This window comes from Anastrepha obliqua, chromosome 5, assembly GCF_027943255.1.
Source record: "Anastrepha obliqua isolate idAnaObli1 chromosome 5, idAnaObli1_1.0, whole genome shotgun sequence".
NCBI classification, from domain to species: Eukaryota; Metazoa; Arthropoda; class Insecta; order Diptera; family Tephritidae; genus Anastrepha; species Anastrepha obliqua.
The window spans coordinates 128,865,356-128,879,746 of NC_072896.1; the positions used below are offsets into that span (position 1 = coordinate 128,865,356).

Below are 14,391 nucleotides of genomic sequence, written 5' to 3' on the forward strand. Positions count from 1 at the left end.
TAGGTCTATCGACAGGAAGATGGTAACGATGATTTGACAAAAAGAACGGAGCAGCTACAAGAAAATTCATAAACAGGTCGCTTTTGTTTGCGCTGTTAGGTAGCTATTTTCGGCAGCGTGAAATCCGGTTGGAGAGGTAGATACTTAATCCTTTGTGTCTTTGTCAATTTTACTCTAATGCACTTCAAACTTTCACACAATAATCTTAAAAGTTCTTTAGTTCGTCGCTACGTTTATATGTAATATTCGTAGCCAAGAGTGTCGCTTTTTTCGCTTCACTTTTTCTCAAATCACTCCCAACGATTCTAAAGAAGTTTTCACTTCAGAAACAACAACAGAAGTGGACTCACTTACAGGAACTTAAGATACTTGTTCCACAATATTGCCATAAATTCATAAATTTCATAAAATCATAAATCTTATAAAAACAAACCATTCCTATTAGATGCTACGAGTATCATTTTCTAATTTGTAATTATGCAACCATGTAAATTTTCGGTTGAAAGCATAAGTTGAGATGTTAATTGTTTTTGTTTTTATTAAACTAGAAGCCCTACGGTCTCTTCGTTAGGAGGAGGCTAAAAATTATGTGTCGTTCCATTTGTGGGCATCATCGCATACTATAAATGGGAGTTTCAGCAAATTGAAGATTTTCTACTAAATTTGACTTCTGTTAAAGGGACACTATCAACAATTGCCAAATCAAAACGCTGTTAAACGAGAAACCCGAACTAGAAGGACATTTTATATGCGCAGGTATGTATGTATGGTATAAATAAAAAATTTCCCCATACATAAAAGTCGATTTATACATCGGATTTTTTATAATGATGCCAAAACAAATGGCTATTTTTTAAATTGAATAAAAACTGGATTTCAAAAATGTTTTCGCCTTTAATGCTTGTCGTTTAGTAAAATTTGTTGCGTCTCTGTAATCCGAGAAAATCGATGAAGTATCGCCATTGTTTTGAGTCTCATCACATTCATTTATTTTGTTGCGTCTAGGATGTGCATATATGAATATACATATGCACATATGTATTTGTGAACTCCCTGTTATTCTATCGCTATGCAAGTAGGTATGTACTTGTATTAACATTGGCAATTTTTTTGCAAAGTTTAAATAAATTTTAAGTTTACTACGAGGAAAGTGAGTAAAAATATTGTATTTCAGCTGAAGGCATTGTTGCTAGTGCTGCTACAAATATGTAATATATTTATTTATAAGTATATTTCATTATATTAAATAAATAAATATTGTATTTAATTGTTTACGGCTAAAAATACGTGGAATATTTCAGTTATCAATTTTTAGAATTTTTTAGTAGAAAAAGCAATAAATTTTTATTTGAACAAAAACGTGTTAGAGGATTGCGAAATGTCACCTTCTACTTAGTAATTAATCCGGACTCTTTCATAAAATAAAATAGCAAAGCAATCTAAAAATTTCGCGAAAGAGTGATAGTTGTTGTTGTTGTTGTAGCAGTATCTTCGCCCTCAGTGTAGTGTAATCATCGGTCGTCTTCGTCTAGCTCATCTAACGGTAGGCCCAGGAAACTAGCTGTTTCGACGGGTTGGGTCCAGAGGGAGAGAGGTGTTAGATGAGTGGGTTTGATGGGGCATGTGAAAAGGTGGTTAGTGTCGTGCGGGGTGCCTTCACATATGTTTAGTATGTCGGGGTCAATTCTGGATAAGTAGGAGTTTAACCTGCTACAGTATCCAGAACGTAATTGTGCCAAGGTTACGCGGGACTCTCGGGGAAGCTGGAGCTCTTCGTCTGCAATAGGTGGTGGTTGGACTCCGATAACGGCATTCGGGGGTCGGGAGCTTAAGAAGGTGGCAAGGGTCTCCCGATAAATGTCGTTTATGGCCTGTCTGTACACTGTCTGATCCTGAAGAGGTCTGTCTGTTTTGTCCAGGATCTCGTCCACGTAGTTGAGGAAGTGCCTCCTGATGTCCCTGGGAGGTGGCTCAGGCTCAAGCAGGTGTCTGCATGGGTGAGGCCTACGGTGACACCCTAGCAGAAACTGCTTGCTGAGCAGTTTGTTATGCTCCTTTAGAGGAAGAATGTGAGCCTCGTCATGCAGGTGTTGTAGTGGGGACATCAGGAGACATCCTGTCGCGGTCCTAATAGCAGAATTTTGGCAGGTCTGGAGCTTCGTCCACTGCATATCACTGGTTCCGGACGACCAGACAGGCGCAGCGTAGTTAAGAACCGGTCGGCCTATTGCTTTGAAAGTCGACAGCAACATTTCTTTGTCTTTGCCCCAAGTGCTGCCGGCAAGCGACTTGAGGACCTTGTTGCGATTCTGTACTCTCGTTGCAATAGCGGTTGTGTGCGCGGAGAAGGAGAGCAAGCTGTCAAAGGTGACTCCCAATATTCTGGGGTTGTTTACCGTGGGTATTGGGGTATCATCGACGTGGATTTAGTGGGAGAAAGTTTTAGGTTTCTCGCAGTGAAGAAGCGAGAAAGGCGGGCGAGGTAGTCGTTCACTTTGGTGCATAGGTCATCAATGTCATTGCCCGACGCCATTATCGTGCAGTCGTCGGCGTATGAGACCAGTGAGACTCCCTCTGGTGGCTGGCGGAGTTTCGAAATGTAGAAATTAAAAAGCAAAGGTGAAAGGACACCACCGTGCGGTACTCACTGCTTTATTTTTCTCTATTTTGACGTTTGGTCTCGAAATATCACCGACGAGTGACGACCACTCAGGTAGTTCGCGGTTCACCTCTTCAGCTCTGGCGGGAGTGTCGACTGTAAAATGTCATCCAGTAGCGTGGCGTGGCTGACTATATCGAAAGCTTTTTGTAGATCCAACGCTACTAGGACAGTCCTCTCGCAGGGGCGGTTTTGGTTTAGTCCGCGGTTTACTTGGGTGTTTATGACGGTGAGTGCCGTGGTGGTGCTGTGCATTCTTCGGAAACCATGCTGGTGCGAGGCTGGAGTCAAGTGTTCTGTAAGGAGTGCGAGTAGAAGGGCTTCAAGCGTCTCCACTACTGGGGAAAGGAGAGTTATCGGACTCCCCTTGGTTGGCGGATTTCCCTGGCTTCAGTAGTGGGACCACTCTCTCTAATTTCCACTTATCTGGAATGATGAGAGTGGCCATAGACAGGTTGAAGACCTTGGTGAGAAATTCTACTCCCAGGGGACCCAGCTTTTTCAGCATCAGCATGTTTAGTCCGTCAGGGCCAATGGCTTTAGATGGTTTCATATCTTTGATGGCCCCCCTGAACCTCGTCGCTGGAGAAAGCAAGCGGTGCACTGTTGTATGACAGTTTGTGCAACCGTTTGGTGGCACAACGTTTGGATTTGTCGACCGGAGGATGCAGTATAAATTGCCGGCTAAAGTAGCTGGCGCATCTCTTCGGATCTGACGAAGTACGACCGTTGAAGGTGATATCCACCTTGTCGTTGTGCTTCGTCGGGTTCGACAGGGACCTTACGGTGGACCAGAGCTTGCTCACACCACAGGTGAAGTTGCAGGACTTCAGATGCTCTACCCATTTGGTCCGCTTGTGTTGAATAGCTGCTCGGCTGGGAAATTCGGACGTAAGTCCTGGATCCGTCCAGCGGGTATGAAGCGAGCCGCGGCGGCTGTGATCACCTTGCGGAATGCGCGTTCGCCTGCGCGCACATCGGTGGGAATGGGTAGGGCTGCGAAGATGTCCTCAGTAAATTCCGCGAATCTGGTCCAATCAGCTTTGTTAAAGTTGATGTATGACCGGTGATCCGCGGAAACAAAGTCGGCAGGTTTCTCTAACGAGATGATAATGGGCAAGTGGTCTGATGCAAGCGATAGCATAGGTCGCAAGGTTATGCTATTTATCAGACCTGCGCTAGCAATTGTGATGTCAGGCGAGCTGCTTCAATTGCCCACTACCCTAGTGGGGGCGTCGTCGTTTACAGTGCTAAATGTCGAATCGTCTATCTGCTCTGCCAATAGCTGTCCCCTACGATCATTTGCCAGGCTTGAATGCCAAAGATCGTGATGCGCGTTAAAGTCACCTACTACCAATCGGTTTTCTCCCCTGATGAACGCACCAATATCAGGGAGATATCCTGCCGGGCAGAAGGTGACAGGGGGTATATAAATATTATATATTTCGAGCTCGGCATCGCCTGATCGGACAGCTATACCTTGACATTCTAAGTTGCTGTCCCTGCGGTCGATGCCTTCATCGATGAGACGATACTGCGCTGAATGGTGGACTATGAACGCTAGGCCACCACCGTTGTCTCGCTCGCGGCCGTTCGCAAAATTGGATGTGGCCTGATGTTGACTCGTGGCCGCGCCACTGGGGGCGGTTGCGGGTGCAGAGCTCTGCAGCAGGGGGCAACGAAGTCGCGTGTCCACTCACGAGTGGTGTGCAGGTCGGAGCACCTCCGAAAATGGCACTAGCCACTGCATGAATTGCATTGAACAGTTGTCAAGTTCCGAGGAACTACGGTCTGACACACGGAGCAGATTGTGCGGGGGACCAAGAGCTGCTGGTTTGTCCCCGCACTGGGGTAGGAGCAGGAGGGTTGTGGGCCAGAGAGGGAGTTGTGTTGCTCGTGGGGGCTCCTTACCGTTGAGGTTTTGTTGGTGGCGGCAGTGTGTCGTGCCGGCACTGAGGGCAGTGTCGCCGTTGAGGCAGGGGCCGCCTGTGAGCGGGAGTATATTAACACGTGGCCACATACCTTGGGGACCACTCCCTGTGTGTCTTAAGGCCTGAGCAGGTCTTAAGATGGCACCACCCGTTGCATTGATTATACCTAACCGAGGTGGAGTTCGGGTGGAGCCGTTTGTGGCAAATGCAGTAGTAAAATACTTCTGGTCCGGGGTTGGGTTCGACGCCAGCCCGGAAGAGAAGTATTTGGAGCAAACTTGCTGCAATGAGTTGCTCCTGTGACGAAAGATTGGGGGTGGGATACGGGCTAGTTTACTGGGGCGGCAGCCCTTGGTCGGCTGCCAAGGGAATGAAAGAAAGAAAAGAGCGATGGTTGCCCGCAGGAGTTATACCCAGCAGTTTCTCAAATAACTATTCGCTTAATGGCGTTAGGAGCCATAAACCTCCCGGTAGAGACAATGAGTAATAATAATGGTATTAATGTGTACCTATGGCACCGCCAGATAATACTATCCCCCTAACCTGTACATTTCCGGACTCGAATAAGGACCAATACACGTATTTATGCAGGTTAATAATACTAAACATAGCGCAAAAATAAGAAAAACTGGGTTTATAGTATCGGATGGCAGTCGAGTTAATAAAAAGGCGACCATTTGCTTAATGCACAAAATCGAGTAAATCATATATACTGGTTACAAAACGGTACATCTCTCCAACGTGGGGTACTTACTCGCTACATTACAAATGCTTCTTATAGGCTAACGTTGAAAGCTTCAAAGAAGAAAAATCTAGTAGTGGTTGTACAATTTAATAATCTGTAAGTAACTCTGGCTTTGAGTCAAACGGGATATATAAGCAGAGAATGTTAAATATAAGTGCTCACACTTACAGCTTTTGAAAGCTAAGGAAGTTAAATATTATGGAATGAATAAATTTAAGTTTTTCAATTTATTGGATTTGTTAGTAGATTGATACGACTTAAAGAAATTAAATTATTCATATAAATACGTAAGGACTAATTGATAACTTTTTGAATTCAAAACCTGAGGCACAAATACATACGTATGTGTGTATGAAGAAATCACATTGATTTAATCTTATTTACCTTTAAGGGGTTATATCCACTTGTGATTTTCAAAAAATCGAATTTTTTTTTTTTTCATTTTTTGAATGTACATATATTTAAGAATATTCTCTGAAAATTTCAAATCGATCCGACAATTAGTTTCGAAGATATGAGCGTATTAGTAAGAACGTCTCCGAGCGTTCGAAAGTAGGCGGAGCACGAGCCGGAGTAGCACCTGGTTCTGCTAGCCGCTATACTTTTGTTCTCCACTTATATTGTGTTTGGGACCCTAAGATAATAATACAAAGGTCTAGTTTATACCTGAAACCTATGTTGAGGAATTTTAAGTTAAAAATATGTGAACTCATCAGTTAAAAGTGATCTTCCACGTGGACAAGTTGTGTTTCTGCTCAGTTTGTGTATTTCTCAGTGTGTATAGTTTAATTAATTAAAGTAAAAAATGCCTCGCAAAATTAGCAGAGAAACTCGTAGAACTTCCAAAGCACAGTTGTCTCGAAGAAATAAACGGAAGAACGTTTTTAATCCGAAAACCGTGGAATATGATGAGAGCAGTTTCAGCGCCTCAGCAAAAAAATTTAAAGCGCAAGAGGAAATATATGTAACTCGCGATACGTCAGTTGAATATAGAATTTTAAATTTTATAACTGTGTTTACGGCTATTAGTGAGTATGTATTGTGTAAAACTTGCCGTGAGCCAGTAAAATTTGAAACAGCCTCAGAACGTGGACTTGGTTTCAAAATTGTTATCTTATGTGATAAATGTAATCCTCGTAGTGTAAACTCTTGTAACTATGTCAAACACTCGTATGAAATAAATCGACGATTTATATTTGTGATGAGAACCCTTGGGTTAGGTTTGAAAGGTGCTACTCAATTTTGTGGGCTAATGGACATGCCAGCTTTTTTGCTCCAAACTTCATATGATATGATCGTTAAAAATATCCACGAATGTGTCTCAGTAGTCACAGATAAACTTTTAAAAAAAGCTTGTGTTGAGGAAATGAATGCCACGGCTGAACAGCAAGGTGATGAACATAAGAGTGATTTAACAGTCTCGGGAGATGGAACTTGGAAAAAAAGAGGATTTACTTCTCTATTTGGAGTTACATCTCTAATTGGATACTACAGTGGAAAAATAATTGATCTTTTAGTTAAAAGCTCTTACTGTAAGCAATGCGAGCCTTGGAAATCTCACAAGGATACGACTGAATATCAGGAATGGTGGGAAGAGCACAAAGACGTATGCTCAGCTAACCACAAGGGGTCATCAGGAAAAATGGAAGTTGATGCTGTTATTACCATGTTCAAACGTTCATTGGAAAAGTTTCAAGTTCGTTTTATAAACTACATCGGTGATGGTGACTCTAAAACTTATTCGGGGATTTTGAAGGCTGCTCCTTATGGTGAGACAGAAGTAACGAAGAAAGAATGTATTGGGCATGTTCAAAAAAGAATGGGCAAACGGCTAAGAGACATAGTAAATAATACAGTAGAAGAAATGAAAGATAAGAATGGAAAAACAAAAAAAAAAAAAGTTACTTGGTGGCAAAGGTAAATTGACTGGGAAACTTATTGATAAATTAACTGTTTACTATGGTTTAGCGATTAGGAGACACTGTGATTCTGTTGACAGTATGTATAAAGCCATTTGGGCATCTTATTTCCATAACTGCTCTACAGATAAAAACCCTCAGCATGATAATTGCCCTATAGGAGAAAACTCGTGGTGTTCGTGGCAAAAAGCGCGAGCCTTGGGAACTTGGCCCAGCTATAAACATGATTATGAGGCCTTACCACCTGATGTTGCATCAGCTATTTTTCCAATTTACGAAGATCTAAGTAACAAAAAATTATTGGAACGATGCGTTGGTGGTTTTACCCAGAACAATAATGAAAGTTATAATCAGCTGATATGGAAAATAACTCCAAAAATTATTCCAGCTGGCTCTAAAATTATTGAAATAGCTGCAAACATTGCAGCCGGGGTCTTTAATGAAGGTAAAACATCTCTTCTTTATTATATGAGTGCTATGGGATTATCACTTGGACCCAATGCTCATTCCTACGTGAGCAAAGAGGACGCAGAGCGCATCTCAATTTCGGACGCAAGAGCGCAAGGGTCGACGCGCGAGGGGAGAATGGCTCGTAGACAACAACAACTAAACATTTTGGACGCAAACGACGAAGCAGAGGGTTCCTCTTATGGTGCTGGAATAGATGACACGATGTAAGTTGAAAAAAAAAATTTTTAATTTAGTGTAAATCGTTCCCGAAACTTTAAACGCGTTTATCTCAAAACCGTGTTTTCAGAGTCGGTGAGCAAAATTTCTCCGAAACCGCTAAACCGATCGGTTTGAAATTTTCACACGACTTACTCAGATATATTTTTCAGGTAATGATCGAAGGAATAAGGTTTTGGACAATAATTTCGATTTTTTAAGCCACTTTGAAGTGAAAAATTTTCATGAAAAACTGAATTTTTTTTTTGAACAGCCGCCATTTTGTCAAAAATCAAAATTTTGACTAGACCTTCGATCATTACCTGTATTTATTTATTACTAAACTAAATATTTTTCAGATAATTTGGACCAGAGATATCTTGCTCACCGCCAAGCACTTTTTTTTGGAGGTCTTTCCGCAGATCATCTACAGGAGCTAGGGGATCCAATATTTTTTAAAATAAACCACTGATTGTTAAAGTACATTAAATTCTGTTTAATTACATTTTGTTCATTAATGTATAAAATAAAATGCCTCTTTGGAAAAAATTCACAAAAAAACGCGTTTTTTCTGCCTCGCAAGTGGATATAACCCCTTAATTTTCTTTCTCGCATCTCTTCGCGGGAACACATTGACAGCGATTCCTAGTAAAATTGGTAGACAGAGATTATAAGGCAATAAATATGCTTAAAGGAAAGGATTTAATGCAGGAATAATTTTTTTTATTGTAGGGAACCAAAAAATATCAAAATTAACGCACATAGCATTTTCTGCCTTCTTTGACATGAGATCACTGTGATCTGTGAGACTCCCTGCCCATAGTAAAAGAAGAAATCCTGAAAATTATCGATAGCGAAGAAAACCTACACCCACCGTCAATACAGAAATGTTGCCATATAATGAAGAAGAGAAAACTAATAGTGTTGCTTTACTTGTTTGTATTGTTTTCCCCCTTTTGTGGTGTTTTTTTTTTTGACTCTACTGTCGCTACCGATGCTGTTCACTGAGTCACAAGAAAAACAACAGTTACTGAGTGGCAACAGAAACACAAACAAAGCCTAACAAAAATAATAATAGCAATAACAAGACAACAAAAGTTGTAACAACTGAAATTACAATAAAAAATAACTCTGTGGAAATAATAATAACAGCAGCAGTGACAGTGACAATCCAATAGAAATGGATAACAGTGGCAGCGATGGCGACACTACCATCAGTAGCAGTGGAGGGCGGGAAGCAGTGCAAAAACATTAACTCCAACAGCAGAATAACCATCACGAAGTAGACAAAAGACATAGATTTGTATCGTATGCATGCTCATGTATAAATGTAAATAGATAACGCTGAATTCATCCTCACGTGATGGCGGTAAAAATTATGTATTTCAAAGTGTTGAAAAATAATTGAAATCATCAACGAAAATCCTAATTCTCTGATTTACTCCTTCCGAAATTTTATTATGTATAAAGCCAAGCCAACTTCTGGACCCAGTTGTTACCAGATAATTTAGTTACCGCCATCTCAGATGGTAACACCAGGTGCGTGAGTTGTTGATGATTTATCGCTTAATATTATATTTAATTATTTACAAATTGTGGATATTGATAAAAATTTGTGATTTTTAATTTTATCGCAATATAGGTCTGGGGATTGTTCATGCTGCTGCAACAACAACAACAAAAAACTTTATAGATTGTTGGATCAGTTTTAACCCACTAGCTTTCACAAACCGTATGTGTACATATGTTGTATACAATGCCAAAAACTGTTAAATATTATTATTTTTTTTTAATTTCGTACGCCGATCCGTACGTCAGATTTATAAATTGGCAAATTTTTGATTTTAAGTAGCTGTTTTTCATTAATTTAGTGGGCTATGCAAAAAGAAGAATTAGGAATGACTCAAAAAGCAAACGCGTCTTTCGAAAACATCTCGGGCCGTCGCAAAAACGCATATTAGAATTTCCCGACGATGATCTGTTTAAATCTAACCCGAAAATTTGATATCATATCAGCTCATTAATGAGAGGAAATCATACCTTTAACCTCTGCAGTAAGAAGACGATCGGGACAAAAGCAGGGTAGAGCCAACCGCACGATTTTCTGCATGAATTCGAAAAATCTAAAAACCAGGCATGCATTTTATGAGCAACAAATAATAAAAAAATTAAGTTTTTAGCATACCATACTTTGGACCGATGCATCCAAGATCAGATTAAAATATTCGCATGATATGATTTATGCATGACGTTGATCTACCAAGAAACTGTCGTATAAGTGTACTCTACTTTTCATCCAAGGCTGCAGGCTGAACACACAATGGGAATTGGTACGACCCCTGTCCGGCATTGGACAACAGAGAAGGTATGGACTTGGATCCAGCGATCCTCTCCATGCCATCAGGAGTTATACTTGAAAAGAGATACAGTTTGGTGCTGTCAGAGGATAGGGGGATTAGCAGATTTGAAGAATTGCTTCTCTCGACATTGGCTGCGTTTTACTAAGGATGAACGTTTGACGCTAGTGAATTGTATTCCATACAGACTTCGCCATATGATCTGAGCTATGGCCTCCATCGATTTAAGTGACAGCTTTTGCAACGCAATTTTCTGAGATGACCGAATATTTCTCCCTTAGCATTAATCTTCACATATGTTTTTTATGAAATCAATTTTAATTGTAAATTGTCGAACACATTTGTTTGTTTGATGCAAGTTGCATGAAATGAAATGCTTCATTTGAATTCTGCCACTGGAATTGTTTGACAACTTCTGCCACCTGCTGTATTCGTATGCACTTATGTGAGAGTAATTTTTCACCGAAACCATAGCGTAATAATACAAAGTGTGCCAGCTAGTTTAATTTAAATTCGGAAAGACCATAGCCGAATGGGTTTGTGTGTGACTATGAGCCACAGGATCCGCGTGCGAAGCTCGTTGTGTATACGAACGTTTTTTCTAAATGCCTAGGGACGACGGCAGGCAATGATAAGCCTCCAAGTTAACTTGTGTAAAAACCATCTTCAGTTTGGAATCGGTCTGTAGGACAACATCAAAACGAACAAACTCGACCAAACATGCAAGAAAGGATGTACGTTTGCACATTGGCGATGATGACGGCGAGTGTCGCAGGCGATGGAACAATGAGCTGTATGAGCTTTACGACCACATAGACATAGTGCAGCGAATAAAAACCCTGCGGCTCTGAAAGTATTCGATGCGGTACCAACTGGTGGTAGCAGAGGAAGGCGCTGGGAAAATCAAGTGGAGAAGGACTTGGCTTGACTTGGTGTGACCAACATACACCGGTTAGAACGAGAGGGAAACGACTGCCGCGCTTTGTTAAACTCGGGCAAAATCGCTTAAGCGGTTATCGCGCCAATCAAGAAGAAGAAGAACTAGACAGTTGCAGTATAAAAACAGACAAGCAATGGAGTGTGTAACGGTCGAAACAAAGGATTCCGTCACTTAAAATATTTTTTTATTTAGGGTATTCAAACATAAAATTGGATGATTAATATTGCGCCACCTATGTACGTATCTGCATACATATATAAAATTTCGTATAGGCGTTCAAAATAAAAACACAAATATTTCACTGTTTATATGTATGTAAATATCTATTTATCATGTAACATTATACGTAGAACGATTTGACAACTTGACTAATCGTTTCCTGTGTTCCTACAGGAATTAAATTAAGTCTAGAAAAAATGTTTTTTTTTGAAAAACCCATTTATGAACGTAGTGAAAATTTATTTTTGTTAAAAATTAAAAAGTGAAATGAGCAAATCTTGGCCCTATGAAAATAAATATTTACAATCAAAGATATAGACGAAGATACGGATATTTTGAAAAAGACCCATAAACGATTTTATTAGGCAAACAACACTAAAAATGGTCTACAGTTATTTGGATACGGGATTTTTGAGGGATCTGTTCCAATTATCGTGTTTTCCTATTTCGGTGGTTGACATTTGACCTAAGATGTCAATGTTCCACCCACCCTAGGAAGGCACGAAAAAAGTGAACAAAACATTTTTTTAGAATATCTAATGTTTCTACTATAAAATTTTAAATACCAAGAATACTCTATTGAAAACGCAAAATATACCAAATGATCCTATATGTAAAACATTTATTTCAAACCATACTTTTAATAACATATTCCACACCTCTTAACTTAAAAAATATATCAAAGCACTAAAAACATGTTTTGATCTCAGAAAATATACACAGAGTATTTTACCAGGCATCGTCATTAATAAGCGTGTTTGATAGCAACGAAATCAATGCGACCAGGATGAATGCAATGAAATCCCCAATTACAATGGCAGGAACAATAAATGCTTCATAATGGTGAGGCGCGATACGCACACACTCATAAGTACGAGTATAAACGAGAATTCTCAGAAAAATTTGCACTGAAACATTTTGTTTTGATTCTCATTTGCAAATGTGACGCCAGTAAAAGCATTCACATACATACATATGTATGTATGAGCATACGTGGCTTGTTTACGGCAATAGTAGCCACATCCCACTCCCCTATTCCCTCACACATATGTATATGGATGTACATATGTGATGTATTCTCGTATGCAATGCAATGTGTCACTGGAAGATACTCACCGCACCAAAATACTTCATCTCTTTCTTCATTCGCCGATGGTGGGAAGTGCTCGGCGCGGCTGCTACCGCTGCCGCTGCCATAGCTGCACTTGTCGTCTGTTGCGCCGCAGTTGTTGTGGCATCGTACGTGTTAAGACCGTTTAGAGTTACTGCAGCCGCAGCAGCGACTGTGCCCACCGTTGTGTGTCCGTTTGTGCCCGATCTACTTGATGATCCACCACCGCCACCACCCGCTTCCATAAAATCAAACCGCTTGAACGCGTACCACTTGGACGGGTTCGGCTGGATGCCCTGATATAGTTTGACAAGCATTTTGTGCTTCTCGCGCCGATATTGTGTGAGTAAGACGTTCATCTTTCGTTCCACCTCTGCCTTGCTACAGCCAAAACGTTCCGCTATTTCCGACCACGCTCGAAAACGGCATAACTTGTCTTTGTACTTGGGATCAGCACGATTCCACAACTCTGTATGGATACGGTATTGCTCGATTAGTTCCAGTGCATCGTCATTGGTCCATTCCATGATTTTTCCACCGATTACCATGTGCTGATGCGCAGCCAAGTTAAAATTGATTGGCGTCAACAATGCGGACGATTGCGGTTGCTGCATCAGCGTGGGTGTAAGGTGCTGTCGTATGATCAGGATGCGGATTTGGATCTTTGTTCGTCTTTTGTAAATGTATTAGATTTGAATTCACTCAATTGTTTAACCTTTCAGCAACTGTCGGCTGGACTTAATTGGATCTCAGGGAATGTTCTCGGAAATGCACCAGCTAATTTTATTTGCCATCATATGGCCTGTGTTTTCCTTTGTCTCATTTTGTAAAATTATTATATGTATACATGTGTGTACACATGTATGTATACACAAGAGTTAAAGCAACACGTATTTATCACATTCTAAAAAATGCAAACATACTTTACTTTCGTTATCACTTAATTCTTTTGTACCTCACCACTAGTAAATGCCCGCAGGTTTATCAATTCGTCTGTAACGCAAACATTGAAAATAGAATTTTAATAAGGGAAATGCCTCGAGATCGTTTCAGATGAATAATGCCATATTTATTTATGACAAAAAAAAGAAGTTGTACTGAACCACATATTTTTATGTGCATGAACATACATACACACATGTTTAAATGTAGTAAGTGACGCAGAGAATATTTTTTGCGTTGACTTCTTGCAAGGAAAGAATCGAAACTTTTCATACTAAGTGTTTAGATTAATACATTTTTTTCAAAACATTTCTGTTTAAAGAAGTCATTTATTCATATTAAAAAAATTTGATTCTCGTGTGAGCTTTTTTATTCGGTGGTCTCTTTGTAAGTTTGGATTGAAGAGGCGTTACAGTAGGTAATAGCATGACAGGTACACTAGGAACGTGGAGTAAAATAATCCCCGCGCCAATTAAACTAGCAAATTATATAGCTCAACTGTAGGGGATCGTCACAGCACTTCTGAAGAAAATAATATTGCCAAAGGTGACACATTCGCAGTTCTACGAAAACGAAAACATTTATGTGTATGAATGTATAGATACGGGTATCTTTGAGTTTCTTTTATTTATTTCTTTGTTTCCACTAAAACATTCCCTTCCATACATATGTACAGGAGTGTGTATGTCATTTTTATTCACTGTTAGTATAGCTAATAATGTTATTTGCCACTCTGTGTGTTTGCATTTGTTTTGTTTGGTTTCTAGTTAGCTGCGCATTTGTACGTTTTCGTGGGTTATTTTGTACTTAGCAACTTTCCGCGTAATTGTTCTGACTTAAAACGTACACTTGAAAAATATGTGGATTCAAATTGTAGAGCAAATAAATGTTGATATTAAAAA

General features: G+C 40.1%; 2 protein-coding genes across 8 annotated transcripts in view; one reads left to right on the plus strand and one right to left on the minus strand.

Annotated features, from left to right (window-relative positions):
• Nucleotides 1–14,391, minus strand: part of LOC129246945 (pneumococcal serine-rich repeat protein) — a 53,439-nt gene that overhangs the window by 37,455 nt on the left and 1,593 nt on the right. For 3 of the 7 annotated variants that reach the window (XM_054885706.1, XM_054885711.1, XM_054885710.1), the window contains exon 2: nucleotides 12,553–13,451. In XM_054885706.1, the coding sequence (XP_054741681.1) occupies nucleotides 12,553–13,161 (609 nt within the window). In that variant the 5' untranslated portion in view covers nucleotides 13,162–13,451. Of the gene's footprint in view, nucleotides 1–12,552; nucleotides 13,541–14,391 lie in introns of all 7 variants that reach the window. The other 4 variants (XM_054885705.1, XM_054885709.1, XM_054885707.1 and 1 more) reach the window with 2 other exon arrangements.
• LOC129246947 (uncharacterized) lies at nucleotides 7,222–8,495 on the plus strand. The gene is made up of 2 exons (XM_054885713.1): nucleotides 7,222–7,928; nucleotides 8,280–8,495. Exons 1-2 carry the CDS (start codon nucleotides 7,336–7,338, stop codon nucleotides 8,281–8,283), a joined length of 597 nt encoding a protein of 198 aa, XP_054741688.1. The 5' UTR covers nucleotides 7,222–7,335; the 3' UTR covers nucleotides 8,284–8,495.